The 18271-nt window shown below is 45.8% G+C and overlaps 1 protein-coding gene across 1 annotated transcript in view; it reads left to right on the top strand.

Annotated features, from left to right (window-relative positions):
- Nucleotides 1-18271, top strand: part of LOC134356064 (lysosomal protective protein-like) — a 71172-nt gene that overhangs the window by 49901 nt on the left and 3000 nt on the right. The window contains exons 9-10 of the mRNA XM_063066603.1: nt 3897-4059; nt 17915-18004. Coding sequence (XP_062922673.1) covers nt 3897-4059; nt 17915-18004 — 253 coding nt within the window. The remainder of the gene's footprint in view (nt 1-3896; nt 4060-17914; nt 18005-18271) is intronic.

Below are 18271 nucleotides of genomic sequence, written 5' to 3'. Positions count from 1 at the left end.
TTGTGAAGCTGCTCTGCAACGTCCATCTTATGATCTGTTTGAGAACTGAATTTTGTTCTGAGGTAATCCAATTAGAACACAAGGAGTTTCTGCTAAACCTGAGATCATTCTCAGACAAGCTATGTATTGTGCACAATGGCAGGTTTGCAGAAGTAATCTTGTTATCTCAGCCCAGTGTCTGTGTGACCTGGTTCGACTAGTTTGAGCGAAAGTCATCTAAGGCATGAAGTTGTGTGGTCCTTGGATCAGAGCCAATAAGCACATCAGTCACATGACCCAGAGCCAATAACACTGAAATGCAATGTTTGGACTGGTACGGAATGAGTATAAAAGCAGACACTTCAACTGCAAATGTAGCGATAACTCTCCAAACACCCGAGACCCACCATCATGGATGTGGAGAGCCCCATGAACATGTGGAGACTGGAGTGGGAACATGAGGAATACATGGCTAGCAAAGACTCCTTTTACCGGTGTTACCTTTTCGAATCTTTGACTGTTCATGGAGGGTCAGGAAAACTTAGTAGGTGTGTACACAGGGATTCGGTTCTTCATTGAGACAATAAAAGTACTTGTCAGTAATTATAGATTCTCTCTCTGCCACTCTGATCATCATTACTAAGGGGTAGATCCTCACAACACACTCGATCTACTTTTCTTCTTATACACCTCTATCAAGTCCATACGACCAAAAGTCATAGGAGAAGAATTAGGCCATTTGGCCCATTGAGTATGCTCTGCCATTTCATCATGGATAATTAATTTCCCTCTCAGCCACAATCTCCTGCCTTCTCCCCATATCCCTTCGTCCCCTGACTAAACAAGAATCTATCAACCTCTGCGTTAAGTATACATGCAGTGTTGGCCTCCATAGCCACCTTTGGCAATGAATTCCACAGATTCACCACTCTTTAGCTAAAGAAATTCCTCCTCATCTCCATTGTGAAAGGACGCCCCTCTATTCTGAGGCTGGGTCCTCTGGTCTTAGACTCTCCCATCATAGGAAACATCCTCTCCACATCCACTCTATCAGGGCCTTTCAACATTTCAATGAGGTCACCCCTCATTCCTCTGAATTCCAGTGAGTACAGGCCCAGACCCATCAAACGCCCTTCATATGACAAACCATTCAATCCTGGAATCACTTTCCGTGAACTTCCTTTGGACCCTCTCCAATGTCAGCAATTCCTTTCTAAGATAAGGGGCCCAAAAGTGCTCACGATACTCCAAGTGAGGTCTCACCAGTGCTTTATAAAGCTTTAACATTACATCCTTGCTTTTATATTCTAGTCCTCTTGAAATGAATGCCAACATTACATTTGCCTTCCACACCACAGGCTCAACCTGCAAGTTAACCTTTAGGAAATCCTCCCAAGTCCCTTTGCATCTCAGATTTTTGAATTTTCTCTACATTTAGAAAATAGTCTACCCTTTTACTTCTTCTACCAAAGTGCATGACCATACACTTCCCAATATCGTATTCCATCTACCACTTCTTTTCCCATTCTCCTTATCTGTCTGTCCTTCTGTAGCCTCTCTACTTCCTCAAAACGACTTGCCCCGTTCACCTACCTTTGTATCGTCTGCAAACTTTGCAACAAAGTCATCAATTCCATCATCCAAATTATAAACATATAATGCAAAAAGAATGGGTCCCAACCCAGACCCCTGTGGAACACCACTAGTTACTGGCTGCCAACCAGAAAAGGCTCCTTTTATTCCTACTCTTTGCCTCCTGCCAAACAGCCACTGCTTTATCTGTACTAGTATCTTTCCTGTAATACCATGGGCTCTTAACTTGTTAAGCAGCCTCATGTGGCACCTTGTCAAAGGCCTTCTGAAAATTCAAGGACAAAACATCCACCGATTCTTCTTCCTTCACTCCAAGGAGAAAAGCCCAAGGTTGCTCAACCTATCTTCAAGAAGTGCTCTAATCTGGGCAATTTCCTGGCAGATCTTCTCTACATCCTCTCTGAAGCTTCAATATCCTTTGCAATAGCTGCGGAAAGTTGTGAACTCAGCTCTCATGGGCACTAGCCTTCCCAGCATCCAGGACATCTTCAAGGAGCAATGCCTCAAAGGGTAGCATCCAACATTAAGGACCCCCCCCCCCACCAGGACATGCCCTACATCAAAGAGGAGGTACAGGAGCCTGAAAGTTCACACTCAGTGATTGAGGAACAGCTTGTTCCCCTCTACCATCAGATTTCCGAATGGACATTGAACCTGTGAACGCTACCTCACTGCTTTTCTTTTTGCACTATTCATTTAACAATATTACAGTATGTGTGTGTGTAATATTAATGTGATGGCAGGTCCCATCTCTCTGGCCCTACGTTCCTCCTTAGAACACCTGGAGAATAAAGACGCATACGAAAAGGCTCCTTTTCATTGACTACAGCTCTGCCTTAAATACCATCATTCCAAATAAACTGATTCCTGAGCTCCGGAACCTGGGCCTTAGCACTCAGATCTGCAGCTGGATCTTCAACTTACTCACAGACAGGACCCAGGGTGTAAAAATAGGGGACAAGCTCTCCTCTACAATCACGCTGAGCACCGGTGCCCCACAAGGCTGTGTACTCAGCCCCCTGCTGTACTCACTGTACACCCATGATTGTGTAGCCAAGTTTCCATCAAACACAATATATAAGTTTGCTGATGACACAACAATTGTAGGCCGTATCTCGGGTAATGATGAGGTTGAGTACAGAGAGGAAATTAAGAACCTGGTGGCATGGTGTGAAGACAATAACCTATCCCTCAACGTCAGCAAGTCGAAGGAATTGGTTGTTGACTTCAGAAGGAGTAGCGGACTGCACGACCCAATTTACATCGGTGGTGCACAAGTGGAACAGGTCAAAGGCTTTAAGTTCCTCGGGGTCAATATCACAAATGACCTGACTCGGTCCAACCAAGCAGAGTTCACTGCCAAGAAGGCCCACCAGCGCCTTTACTTCCTGAGAAAACCAAAGAAATTTGGCCTGTCCCCTAAAACCCTCACTAATTTTTATAGATGCACCATAGAAAGCATTCTTCTAGGTTGCATCTCAACCTGCTATGGAAGTTGTCCTGTCCAAGACCAGAAGCTGCAGAAGATCGTGAACACAGCACAGCACATCACACAAACGAATCTCCCGTCCTTGGACTCACTTTACACCGCACACTGTCAGAGCAGTGCTGCCAGGATAATCAAGGACACGACCCACCCAGCCAACAGACTTTTCGTCCCTCTTCCCTCCGGGAGAAGGTTCAGGAGCTTGAAGACTCGTACGGCCAGATTTGGGAACAGCTTCTTTCCAACTGTGATAAGACTACTGAACGGATCCTGACCCGGATCTGGGCCGTACCCTCCAAATATCCGGACCTGCCTCTCGGTTTTTTTTTTGCACTACCTTACTTTCCATTTTCTATTTTCTATTTATGATTTATAACTTAAATTTTTAATATCTTTAATATTCAATATTTGTAATCCAGGGAGTGTGAAGTGCAGAATGAAATATCGCTGTGATGATTGTATGTTCTAGTACCAATTGTTTGGCGACAATAAAGTATGTATGTGTATATATACACACACACACACACACACACCTCACACACACTGTATATACATATTGTAGTTTTTAATCATTATGTATTGCAATGCACTGCCACTGCATAACAACAAATTAACAAATTTCATGACACCATGTGACTCTAACCCTGATTCTGATTATAATGAGGTTACCAAAATTGAACAGAAACTTAGCAATTGTAACCCACAACAATTGAATCCGATTCTTGGGAATTTGAAATCTCTGCTCAGATCACTGATGAACTTGTTACACACATGGGTTGAGGTTGCATGAACTGATTTACTGATGAAGCTTACTGTAATTCCTCTGTTCTATTTCCAGTGAGGTGATTAATGAGAGCTATGGCCGCATCTACACCAGCATGGAGACCTTCTACCTGTCACTCCTTAGCAAGGGTCTCCGTGTGCTGGTCTACAATGGGGACACCGATATGGCCTGCAACTTTATGGGTGACCACTGGTTTGTGCAGTCACTCAATCTGGTGGTAAGTATGATCTCAGTGAAAGGCCCAAGTTGCAGGTAGAGGTGGGAGATGGAGTTTAATCCAGTTAAGTGAGAGGCTTGGGAGATCAAATGGAAAGAGACAGTATGCCTTTAATGGCCATTCCCTTAACAGTGTTGATAAGCAGAGGGATCTTGGGATTCAAATCCATGGCTATCTGAAAGTGGCCACACAACTTAATATGGTGGTAAAGGAGGCATTGAGTCCAAGAGTCAGAAAGTTGTACTGCAGCTTTATAAAACTTTGGTTAGGCTACACCGAGTTCAGGTCTGGCCACCCCGTTATAGAGAGGAGGCAGAGGATTTGGAGAGGGTGCAGAAGGTGCAAGGATGAGAGTGCATGTGACATGAGGAAAAGTCTTTCCTCTGGAGCAGTGGAGGCCGCTAGGGACCTGATAGAAGTAATGCCCCGGTTAAGATTTCTATTGCTGTGCTGTGAGGCATTTTATTTGAGCAGGAGCCGTGTTGTCCAACTTGGGAATGTTATGTCAGCCAATCAGGAGCGGGAAGGCATGGAACAATCTCGGGAGCTGGGTGGGAAGAGTTCTCTGAAGGACTGTAGTTTTTTGGTGGGACTTGCGGAGAGAAGAGCACAGGGAAGATGCCTGGAGGATCCCATCGAAGGGAGACCCTATTACAAGGAGCACCTTGCGAGGCAGAGGAATCTGAAAAGGGGAAGTTCTACCCGTGGCTGGTGAGGAGAATTCAGCGCCGTGAGTAGAGCTACTCCCAGATGTTAGAGAAATGAGCTCCAACGTTTATGTGCACGCTTAGACTGGTTTAACTGGAATGGGCCCTTTTATCTCTTTCTTTCTCTGTTAACTGTTTGATAAAGTTGAAATATGGTAAATATACTTCCTTTATAATTTAATGCTGGTGTACGATCTGTCATTTCTGGGCTACCAATAACTGTGTATGGGCAGTATTTCCACAGCATTCACTCAAATCAAAGTTCCTTTAATCGGAACAGCCCAGCGTTCCTGTTTGGTTGAACTCCAGATCCATAAAATACAGTCACTGGTAGAAAGTCTAAAAGGACTGGCTGCTGAGGTGCTGAGTTCCCTAAAAGCAGAGAACATGAAAGCGTTAGAAAACATTTTTGTCACGGCGGCCATGATGAAGTTCAGGCTCACATTCCAGGAGATGGGAGAAACCTTCTGCCTACATCTTCAGGCTAGAGAAACAGCTGCTTTGCTTGTGTCCAAAAGGAGCCATTCAACTGCCTGAGATAAATCGATTAAGGATGGGACGGTTTGTCAATTTGCTGTGATTGCTTTAGGCATTCAAATGACTCACAAGACATGTCACCCTCCCTTGTTTGTTGAGCGGATCAGAGAAGAAAGGAGTAATAGATGATCTAAGGAGTGAGAGGCCTCCACCAGTCGAGCAATGTCCCCAGTAGTTGCCTCTGTTGCTGCAGTGACCCCTGATGCCACACAAGTGGGGGTTTTGCCAAGTGAAGTGAAAAGCCTGTAAGCTGAGGTATCTCGGTTGATGTCGGCTCGTGCTGTCACCAAGTGTAACGAGTCCGATACGAAAGCTGACCCACCTGTAGGATGTGCTAAGCAGAGGGATGCTGTTGACAAGGGTCTTTTGACAAGGAAAGTGACTGGTATTTTCTGTTACAACTGTGGAGAGGATGGACATTACAGGCGGAGTGTGAAGGACAGGAAGACCTTCAGAAAGTAACCCGGTGGTTGTTTAAACAGAAAAGGAAGTCGGCAAACTTTGGATGGACCCAGTAAGAAAACAGTGTGGAGTCTCGGAGAGAACACATTCCAGTCAATGTATTAAGGGAAACAGTGAAGTGCAAAATTGTATTCCCAAAAGCTTAGTGGGACCAAGCTCGGGTGTATCCCTACGGGTGGAGGGTACGTATGCTCGAGCCATACTTGACACGCGTTCTCAGGTTACTCGGCTGTACAGATCTGTTTTCAACCGGCATTTGACGTATTTACCATTGATGCCACTCAGTGCCCTGGAAATCTGGGGCCTTGGTACTGACGATTTACCCATATGATGGCTACTTGTCATTGAACCTGGAGCTTTTGGAACTAGATATTGGAGTAGCTCAGGGCCTTAATACATTAGTGTTGGTCTGTCCAGTCTGGTTGGAAAAGGTGAAGCTTCCATTATTGTGGGAACAAATACTCTCATTGTGAGAAGGCTTGTGGGAGCCTGCAAGGAGAGAAATATAGAAACATAGAAAATAGGTTCAGGTGTAGGCCATTCGGCCCTTCAAGCCTGCACCGCCATTTATTATGATCATGGCTGATCATCCAACTCAGAACCCTGCATCAGCCTTCCCTCCATACCCCCTGATCCCCGTAGCCACAAGGGCCATATCTAACTCCCTCTTAAATATAGCCAATGAACTGGCCTCAACTGTTTCCTGTGGCAGAGAATTCCACAGATTCACCACTCTGTGTGAAGAAGTTTTTCCTAATCTCAGTCCTAAAAGGCTTCCCCTTTATCCTCAAACTGTGACCCCTCGTTCTGGACTTCCCCAACATCGGGAACAATCTTCCCGCATCTAGCCTGTCCAATCCCTTTAGGATCTTATACGTTTCAATCAGATCCCCCCTCAATCTTCTAAATTCCAACGAGTACAAGCCCAGTTCATCCAGTCTTTCTTCATATGAAAGTCCTGCCATCCCAGGAATCAATCTGGTGAACCTTCTTTGTACTCCCTCTATGGCAAAGATGTCTTTCCTCAGATTAGGGGACCAAAACTGCACACAATACTCCAGGTGTGGTCTCACCAAGGCCTTGTACAACTGCAGTAGTACCTCCCTGCTCCTGTACTCGAATCCTCTCGCTATAAATGCCAGCATACCATTCGCCTTTTTCACCGCCTGCTGTACCTGCATGCCCACTTTCAATGACTGGTGTATAATGACACCCAGGTCTCGTTGCACCTCCCCTTTTCCTAATCGGCCACCATTCAGATAATAATCTGTTTTCCTATTTTTGCCACCAAAGTGGATAACTTCACATTTATCCACATTAAATTGCATCTGCCATGAATTTGCCCACTCACCCAACCTATCCAAGTCACCCTGCATCCTCTTAGCATCCTCCTCACACTTAACACTGCCGCCCAGCTTCATGTCATCCGCAAACTTGGAGATGCTGCATTTAATTCCCTCATCCAAGTCATTAATATATATTGTAAACAACTGGGGTCCCAGCACTGAGCCTTGCGGTACCCCACTAGTCACTGCCTGCCATTCTGAAAAGGTCCTGTTTATTCCCACTCTTTGCTTCCTGTCTGCTAACCAATTCTTTATCCACATCAATACCTTACCCCCATTACCGTCTGCTTTAAGTTTGCACACTAATCTCCTGTGTGGGACCTTGTCAAAAGCCTTTTGAAAATCCAAATATACCACATCCACTGGTTCTCCCCCATCCACTCTACTAGTTACACCCTCAAAAAATTCTATGAGATTCGTCAGACATGATTTTCCTTTCACAAATCCATGCTGACTTTGTCCGATGATTTCTCCGCTTTCCAAATGTGCTGTTATCACATCTTTGATAACTGACTCCAGCAGTTTCCCCCCGACGTTAGGCTAACCGGTCTATAATTCCCCGGTTTCTCTCTCCCTCCTTTTTTAAAAAGTGGGGTTACATTAGCCACCCTCCAATCCTCAGGAACTAGTCCAGAATCTAATGAGTTTTGAAAAATTATCACTAATGCATCCACTATTTCTTGGGCTACTTCCTTAAGCACTCTGGGATGCAGACCATCTGGCCCTGGGGATTTATCTGCCTTTAATCCCTTCAATTTACCTAACACCACTTCCCTACTAACATGTATTTCGCTCAGTTCCTCCATCTCACTGGACCCTCTGTCCCCTACTATTTCTGGAAGATTATTTATGTCCTCCTTAGTGAAGACAGAACCAAAGTAATTATTCAATTGGTCTGCCATGTCCTTGCTCCCCATAATCAATTCACCTGTTTCTGTCTGTAGGGAACCTACATTTGTCTTTACCAGTCTTTTCCTTTTTACATATCTATAAAAGCTTTTACAGTCAGTTTTATGTTCCCTGCCAGTTTTCTCTCATAATCTTTTTTCCCCTTCCTAATTAAGCCCTTTGTCCTCCTCTGCTGAACTCTGAATTTCTCCCAGTCCTCAGGTGAGACACTTTTTCTGGCTAATTTGTATGCTTCTTCTTTGGAATTGATACTATCCCTAATTTCTCTTGTCAGCCACGGGTGCACTACCTTCCTTGATTTATTCTTTTGCCAAACTGGGATGAACAATTGTTGTAGTTCATCCATGCAATCTTTAATTGCTTGCCATTGCATATCCACCGTCAACCCTTTAAGTGTCATTTGCCAGTCTATCTTAACTAATTCACAACTCATACCTTCAAAGTTACCCCTCTTTAAGTTCAGAACGTTTGTTTCTGAATTAACTATGTCACTCTCCATCTTAATGAAGAATTCCACCATATTATGGTCACTCTTACCCAAGGGGCCTCTCACGACAAGATTGCTAATTAACCCTTCCTCATTGCTCAAAACCCAGCCTAGAATAGCCTGCTCTCTAGTTGGTTCCTCGACATGTTGGTTCAAAAAACCATCCCGCATACATTCCAAGAAATCCTCTTCCTCAGCACCTTTACCAATTTGGTTCACCCAATCTACATGTAGATTATAACTGCTGTTCCTTTATTGCACACATTTCTAATTTCCTGTTTAATACCATCTCCGACCTCACTACTACTGTTAGGTGGCCTGTACACAACTCCCACCAGCGTTTTCTGCCCCTTAGTGTTATGCAGCTCTACCCATATCGATTCCACATCTTCCCGGCTTATGTCCTTCCTTTCTATTGTGTTAATCTCATCTCTAACCAGCAACACCACCCCACCTCCCCTTCCTTCATGTCTATCCCTCCTGAATATTGAATATCCCTGAATGTTGAGCTCCCATCCTTGGTCACCCTGGAGCCATGTCTCTGTGATCCCAACTATATCATAATAATATGATAATTTTTCAAAACTCGTTAGATTCTGGACTAGTTCCTGAGGATTGGAGGGTGGCTAATGTAACCCCACTTTTTAAAAAAGGAGGGAGAGAGAAACCGGGGAATTATAGACCGGTTAGCCTAACGTCGGTGGTGGGGAAACTGCTGGAGTCAGTTATCAAGGATGTGATAACAGCACATTTGGAAAGCGGTGAAATCATCGGACAAAGTCAGCATGGATTTGTGAAAGGAAAATCATGTCTGACGAATCTCATAGAATTTTTTGAGGATGTAACTAGTAGAGTGGATAGGGGAGAAGCAGTGGATGTGGTATATTTGGATTTTCAAAAGGCTTTTGACAAGGTCCCACACAGGAGATTAGTGTGCAAACTTAAAGCACACGGTATTGGGGGTAAGGTATTGGTGTGGATGGAGAATTGGTTAGCAGACAGGAAGCAAAGAGTGGGAATAAACGGGACCTTTTCAGAATGGCAGGCGGTGACTAGTGGGGTACCGCAAGGCTCAGTGCTGGGACCCCAGTTGTTTACAATATATATTAATGACTTGGATGAGGGAATTAAATGCAGCATCTCCAAGTCTGCGGATGACACGAAGCTGGGTGGCAGTGTTAGCAGTGAGGAGGATGCTAAGAGGATTCAGGGTGACTTGGATAGGTTGGGTGAGTGGGCAAACTCATGGCAGATGCAATTTAATGTGGATAAATGTGAAGTTATCCACTTTGGTGGCAAAAATAGGAAAACAGATTATTATCTGAATGGTGGCCGATTAGGAAAAGGGGAGGTGCAACGAGACCTGGGTGTCATTATACACCAGTCATTGAAAGTGGGCATGCAGGTACAGCAGGCGGTGAAAAAGGCGAATGGTATGCTGGCATTTATAGCGAGAGGATTCGAGTACAGGAGCAGGGAGGTACTACTGCAGTTGTACAAGGCCTTGGTGAGACCACACCTGGAGTATTGTGTGCAGTTTTGGTCCCCTAATCTGAGGAAAGACATCTTTGCCATAGAGGGAGTACAAAGAAGGTTCACCAGATTGATTCCTGGGATGGCAGGACTTTCATATGAAGAAAGACTGGATGAACTGGGCTTGTACTCGTTGGAATTTAGAAGATTGAGGGGGGATCTGATTGAAATGTATAAGATCCTAAAGGGATTGGACAGGCTAGATGCAGGAAGATTGTTCCTGATGTTGGGGAAGTCCAGAACGAGGGGTCACAGTTTGAGGATAGAGGGGAAGCCTTTTAGGACCGAGATTAGGAAAAACTTCTTCACACAGAGAGTGGTGAATCTGTGGAATTCTCTGCCACAGCAAACTGTTGAGGCCATTTCATTGGCTATGTTTAAGAGGGAGTTAGATATGGCCCTTGTGGCTACAGGGGTCAGGGGGTATGGAGGGAAGGCCGGGGCGGGGTTCTGAGTTGGATGATCAGCCATGATCATAATAAATGGCGGTGCAGGCTCGAAGGGCTGAATGGCCTACTCCTGCACCTATTTTCTATGTTTCTATAATCATTAATAACAATCTGCACTTTCAATTCACCCACCTTGTTACGAATGCTCCTTGCATTGACACACAAAGCCTTCAGGCGCTCTTTTACAACTCTCTTAGTCCTTATACAATTATGTTGAAAAGTGGCCCTTTTTGATGCTTGCCCTGGATTTGTCGGCCTGCCACTTTTACTTTTCTCCTTACTACTTTTTGCTTCTACCCTCACTTTACACCCCTCTGTCTCTCTGCACTGGTTCCCATCCCCCTGTTGTGAACTAACCTCCTCTCGCCTAGCCTCTTTAATTTGATTCCCACCCCCCAACCATTCTAGTTTAAAGTCACCTCAGTAGCCCTCGCTAATCTCCCTGCCAGGATATTGGTCCCCCTTGGATTCAAGTGTAACCCGTCCTTTTTGTACAGGTCACGCCTGTGCCAAAAGAGGTCCCAATGATCTAAAAACTTGAATCCCTGCCCCCTGCTCCAATCCCTCAGCCACGCGTTTATCCTCCACCTCATCGCATTCCTACTCTCACTGTCGCGTGGCACAGGCAGTAATCCCGAGATTACTACCTTTGCGGTCCTTTTTCTCAACTTCCTTCCTAGCTCCGTATATTCTCCTTTCAGGACCCCTTCCCTTTTCCTACCTATGTCATTGGTACCTATATGTACCACGACCTCTGGCTCCTCACCCTCCCACTTCAGGATATCTTGAACACGATCAGAAATATCCCAGAACCTGGCACCGGGGAGGCAAACTACCATCTGGGTCTCTGGACTGCGTCCACAGAATCGCCTATCTGACCCCCTTACTATCGAGTCCCCTATTACAACTGCCCTCCTCTTCCTTTCCCTACCCTTCTGAGCTACAGGGCCGGACTCTGTGCCAGAGGCACGGCCACTGTCGCTTCCCCCAGATAAGCTGTCCCCCCCAACAGTACTCAAACAGGAGTATCTATTGTCAAGGGGCACAGCCACTGGGGTACTCTCTATTACCTGACTCTTCCCCTTCCCCCTCCTAACCGTGACCCACTTGTCTGCGTCCCGTGGCCCGAGTGTGACCACCTGCCTGTAACTCCTCTCTATCAACTCCTCACTCTCCCTGACCAGACGAAGGTCATCGAGCTGCAGCTCCAGTTCCGTAACGCGGTCCCTTAGGAGCTGCATCTCGATGCATTTGGCGCAGATGTAGACGTCCGGGAGGCTTGGAGACTCCAGGGCCTCCCACATCCGACACTGAGAACAACAAACCTTTTCCATTCACCCAGAGTTCAGGGAGGCTTTTGAGAAGGTCCAAGTTCCTCCTAAGCAGGATGATAAGCATAAACAAGGAACTGTGTGGTGCACCCAGTACAAACTCGTCAGGTTATATCTTAGAAACATAGAAAACCTACAGCATAATACAGGCCCTTTGGCCCACAATGCTGTGCTGAACATGTCCCTACCTAGGAAATTACCTAGGGTTACCCATAGCCCTCTATTTTTCTAAGCTCCATGTTCCTATCCAGGAGTCTCTAAAAAGACCCTATGGTATTCTTTGTGGGCCAAAGGGCCTGTATTGTGCTGTAGGTTTTCTATGAATCCGCCTCCACCACCATTGCCGGCAGCCCATTCCACACACTCACTCTGCGTAAAAAAAACTCCTCTGTTCCTACTCCCGAGCACCTTAAAACTGTGCCCTCTTGTGGCAGCCATTTCAGCCCCGAGAAAAAGCCTCTGACTATCCACACGATCAATGCCTGTCATCATCTTATACACCTCTGTCAGGTCACCTCTCATCCTTCGTCGGTCCAAGGAGTTAAGGCCGAGTTCACTCAACCTGTTTTCATAAGGCATGCTCCCCAATCCAGGCAACATCCTTGTAAATCTCCTCTGCACCTTTTCTATGGTTTCCACATTCTTCCTGTAGTGAGGCAACCAGAACTGAGCACAGTACTCCAAGTGGGGTCTGACCAGGGTCCTATATAGCTGCAACATTACCTCTCGGCTCCTAAATTCAGTTCCACGATTGATGAAGGCCAATACACCGTACGCCTTCTTAACCACAGAGTCAACCTGCGCAGCTGCTTTGAGCATCCTATGGACTCGGACCCCAAGATCCCTCTGATCCTCCACACTGCCAAGAGTCTTACCATTAATACAATATTCTGCCATTATATTTGACCTACCAAAATGAATCACTTCACGCCTATCTGGGTTGAACTCCATCTGCCACTGCTCAGCCCAGTTTTTCATTCTATCAATGTCCCGCTGTAACCTCTGACAGCCGTCCACACTATCCACAACACCCCCAACCTTTGTGTCATCAGCAAACTTACTAATCCATCCCTTCACTTCCTCATCCAGGTCATTTATAAAAAAAATCACGAAGAGTAAGGGTCCCAGAACAGATCCCTAAGACACACCACTGGTCACTGACCTCCATGCAGAATATGACCCGTCTACAACCACTCTTTGCCTTCTGTGGGCAAGCCAGTTCTGGATCCACAAAGCAATGTCCCCTTGGATCCCATGCCTCCTTACTTTCTTAATAAGCCTTGCATGGGGTACCTTATCAAATGCTTTGCCGAAATCCATATACACTAGGTCTACTGCTCTTCCTTCATCAATGTGTTTAGTCACATCCTCAAAAAATTCACTCAGGCTTGTAAGGCACGACCTGCCTTTGACAAAGCCATGCTGAATATTCCTAACTATACCTCTCCAAATGTTCATAAATCCTGCCTCTCAGGATCTTCTCCATCAACTTACCAACCACTGAAGTAAGACTCACTGGTCTAAAATTTCCTGGGCTATCCCTACTCCCTTTCTTCAATAAGGGAACAACATCCGCAACCCTCCAATCCTCCAGAACCTCTCCTGTCCCCATTGATGATGCAAAGATCATTGCCAGAGGCTCAGCAATCTCTTCCCTCGCCTCCCACAGTAGCCTGGGGTACATCTCATTCGGTCCAGGCAACTTATCCAACTTGATGCTTTCCAAAAGCTCCAGCATATTATCTTTCTTAATATCTACATGCTCAAAGCTTTTCAGTCTGCTGCAAGTCATCACTACAATCACCAAGATCCTTTTCTGTAGTGAATACTGAAGTAAAGTATTCATTAAGTACCTCTGCTATTTCCTCCGGTTCCATACACACTTCCCCATTTTCACACTTGATTGGTCCTATTCTTTCACGTCTTATCCTCTTGCTCTTGGGTTTTCCTTAATCCTGCCTGCCAAGGCCTTCTCATGGCCCCTTCTGGCTCTCCTAATTTCCTCTTAAGCTCCTTCCTGTTAGCCTTATAATCTTCTAGATCTCTAACATCACCTAGCCCTCTGAACCTTTCATAAGCTTTTCTTCTTGACTAGATTTACTACAGCCTTTGTACACCACGGTTCCTGTAGCCTACCATAACTGCCCTGTCTCATTGGAATGTACCTATGCAGAACTCCACACAAATATCCCCTGAATATTTGCCACATTTCTTCCGTACCTTTCCCTGAGAACATCTGTTCCCAATTTAAGCTTCCAAGTTCCTGCCTGATAGCCTCATAATTCCCCTTACTCCAATTAAACGCTTTTCTAACTTGTCTGTTCCTATCTCTCTCCAATGCTATTGTGAGGGAGATAGAATTATGATCACTATCTCCAAAATGCTCTCCCAGTGAGAGATCTGACACCTGACCAGGTTCATTTCCCAATACCAAATCAAGTACAGTCTCTCTTCTTGTAGGCTTATCTACATATTGTGCCAGGAAACCTTCCTGAACACACCTAACAAACTCCACCCCATCTAAACCCCTCACTCTAGGGAGATGCCAATCGATATTTGGGAAATTAAGATCTCCCACCATGACAACCCTATTATTATTACACCTTTCCAGGATCTGTTTCCCTATCTGCTCCTTGATATCCCTATTACTATTGGGCGGCCTATAAAAAACACCCAGTAGAGTTACTGATCCCTTCCTAACCTCCACGCACAGAGATGTCCACCTTTTCTGCAGCCGTGATACTAACTCTGAACAACAGTGCCATGCCCCCACCTCTTTTGCCTCCCTCCCTGTCCTTTCTGAAACATCTAAAACCTGGCACTTGAAGTAACCATTCCTGTCCCTGAGCCATCCAAGTCTCTGTAATGGCCACCACATCAAATCTCCAAGTACTGATCCACGCTTTAAGCTCATCCGCTTTGTTCACAACACTCCTTGCGTTAAAATGGACACATCTCAAGTCTTGGGGAAGTAGCTAGAGGGACGGGTTCCCAAATTCGCTGGAATGCCCAGTGCCGAGGCCCTGCCGGTGGATGCTCCGGAGGACTACGAAGAGGAGTCACGCTTACCTGTGGAATGTGGCGAGACCTGAGCCGCAGAAACCTTTGGCTGTACACACAAACAGGATGACAGTGATTGTCAGAGAGAGAGAGAGGTCACCCTCCGAGATGGCATATCTTTTCCCTGCGTGGGTAATGTCTAGTCTTCAGATGAGAAAACTGGGAGATGGACAGTCTCCTGGATCAGGAAAGTTAACAACAAAGTCATTCAACGTTGGTGACTCGAGGAACAGAAAGTGAGACTAACTGAGAAGATGTTGAAGCTTGAAGATGTCTTTCCTGCTGAGAAGTTTAATATGGGTTGCTCCACGAGTATTCGCCACACTCTCCGAGTGATGGAGGCACCCCTTCCAGAGAGGCCTCGACACTCAGCGTCAGTGGAAGTGGAAGATGGTCGGCAGCACCCGCTGATCCTGAAGGAAGCTGGAATTGTCACTAAATCGAGAAGTGCCTCTGCCTCCCCCACAGTGTTGGTCAGGAAGAATGGGAAGGTACGAATGTGTGCTGATTATAGGAAACTGGATAGGCAAACAGTCCCAGGCCAATAGTCTGTTCCGCAGATTGAGGATGCTCTGGCCTGCCTGAGTGGAGCAAAATGGTTCAGCGTGTTGAATCTAAGGAGTAGCTATTATCAGATACCCATGAGCGAAGCCGATACAGAGAAGGTGACATTCATATGTTTTTTTGGATTCTTTCAGTTTGGAAAAATACCCCAGGGCATATCAGGAGCACCAGCTACTTTCCAACGTGTCATGGAGAAGGCATAAACTTGCTGTAATAGGCCCTTTTAAATTTCATTTCCTTTCTCTGGTAACTGTTCGATAAAGTTGAAAATTGGTAGATATACTTCCTTTGTAATTTTATTTTATTCTGGTGTGCGACCTGTCATTTCTGGGCTACCGATAACTCTGTATGGGCAGTATTTACACACACTCGCTCAATCAGAGGTTCCTTTAATTGGAACATCACGACGTTCCTGGATAGTTGAACCCCAAATCATACCGACCCTAGATGTATATTGTTTATGAAAGAGGCTTCTCGCCGCTGCATCCTGTGGCTGTTAGCAGAACTCGTGAGCTGAGTTGGTGTATAAGCCCCAGTGAGAGGTTACATTAGATTGTAAGAGACCAATAAAATAAGACAGGGTGTATCTTTTTCCCCAGGCATTAAATGTCTTAATACGAGAGGGAATGTGTTTGAGGTGAGAGGGGGAAAAGTTTAAAGGAGCTGTGTGGGGTAACTTTTTTTAAACAGCGACTGGTGGGTGCCCAGAATACACTGTTAGACAGATACACCAGGGGCAGTAAACAAGCTCTTCGATAGGCACACGAATGTGCAGAGAATGGAGGGATATAGCAATTGTGAAGCAGAAAGGTTAGTTTAGATACGTGTTTAATTACTATTTAAATAGGTTGGCATGTATAGTTTGTGTTCTAGGACTGGAACCATGGTGTTCCACACCTTCAGGGCTGTTGACCCTGTTATCACTGTGGTTTCGTTTCTTACACAGCTGGTCTTACACGGCAAAGCTGGGAGACTACACATGAGACAAGGAGACTGAAGGAAAGTTTAGGGGGGAAGTCAGGGGTAGATTTGTATTTTACACAGAGTGGTGGTTCTGTGGAACACACTGTTAGAGTGATGGTAACGGGCATTTAATAGACTCTTAGATAGGAACAGGCATGAAAAGAGGGAATTATGGGCTTAGATTGAGCACAACATTGTGGGCCAAAGGACCTGTGATGTTTTATTTCTGTTTGTAGTCAGAGAACACAGCGACGCCCTTCAGCCCAAATCATCCACGATGATCTGAGCTCATCCCATTCATCGGCATTTGGCCCACAGTCCCCTCTGAACCATTCCTTGATCCCGCACCTCTCCAAATCTCTCTGTACCTGCCTTTACACATCCTCTGACAGCTCATTCCACACACCCAGCACCCCCAGTGGGGTAAATCCTGGCGCTCAGCTCCTAGTAGGGGAAAAGAAACAATCTGTGATCTGTTCAGTTGAAGATCAGGCAGTGAGTAAGCCGATGGATTTATGGCCACTGGCCAGGAAGGGGTGTCGAATATATTTCCAAGTCTTGCCTTGCTCCTGCTGCCTTGTCCTGCCCAGTGGTGAAGGTCTCGGGCTTACAACATGGAACATTAGAGCACAGTCGAGACCCTTTGGCCCACAATGTTGCATCTACCTTGTAATCTACTCTAGGGTCAATATAACCCTGCTCTCCTTCATCACTCTCCAGTTTTACTAAATATCCATGTACCTATGTAACAGTTCTTAAACGTATCTGTCTCTACCACCACCCATGTCAGGGTATTTCACGCACCCACCACTGTGTATAAAAAAAACTTACCTCTGACATTCCCCTGTACTATCTTCCAGTCACCCCCTTGTATTAGCCATTTCAGCCCTGGGAACAATTCTCTGGCTGTTTACTCGATCTATGCCTCTTATCATCTTGTACATCTCTAACAGGTCACCTCTCATCCTCCGTCTCTCCAAAGAGAAAAGCCCGGGCTCACTCAACCTGTCTTCATGAGACACGCTCTGTGATCCAGGCAGCATCCTGGTAAATCTCCTCTACACCCTCTCTAAAGCTCCCGCATCCTCCCGACCAGAACCGAACACAATATTCCAGTGTTTTTCAAAAGCCAACTGATTGGTTAACTACCTTGTGCAGATAGCAGATCCTAGCACCATACACCGGACGTGGGAGGCTGCTTATCAGGAGCGTAGGACCAAACACTAAGTGAAGGGAGTGTGAAGAGAGACTGGCACTGAGATGGTCCCAATGGGTCAGTGTCCTTCCTGCCAGAGTCTCCCCTTTCTCCACGGCATTTTCCTGGCCAATGTGCTGAACTCGTTCCTCCAGTACCACCAGATTGGGTTGTCAGATGGCAGGTAGCTATATTTTTCAGGAGAGAGGGAGCCCCAGTCTGCAGGTGTTGGGGAGGGACAGATTGGGTGAGGGAGTCTCCTTAGCGGCAGTGTGCAAGTCCTGAATAACCAAATGTCTTCTTCACTGTCAGAAAACAGTTGACTACCAGCCATGGATTTGTGATAAACAGATTGCTGGGTTCTACGGACAGTATGGAAACCTTACCTTCTTGACCATTAAGGTAACCAACCCTCAGTACCCCCGCTCCCTTTATTATTGTCAGCTCAGTCAGTCATGTTGGACAAGAATCCCTTGTCCCACTACAAGATACCACACTCCATCTTGTTCCAGCCCTCCCTCTTCAGGGAAAACTCATTTAGGAGTCTAAGGCACCTCTTCACTGTGCCACTCCAGCCTGTATGATGGAAGGAGTTGGTCATCTGACCCATCAAACCTGCACTGCCATTTAATAACAGCATGGTCAATCTGTTCATGGACTCAGCTCCCC

Source organism: Mobula hypostoma, chromosome 14 (assembly GCF_963921235.1).
Source record: "Mobula hypostoma chromosome 14, sMobHyp1.1, whole genome shotgun sequence".
NCBI classification, from domain to species: Eukaryota; Metazoa; Chordata; class Chondrichthyes; order Myliobatiformes; family Myliobatidae; genus Mobula; species Mobula hypostoma.
This window is presented reverse-complemented; position numbering and strand designations above follow the sequence as displayed.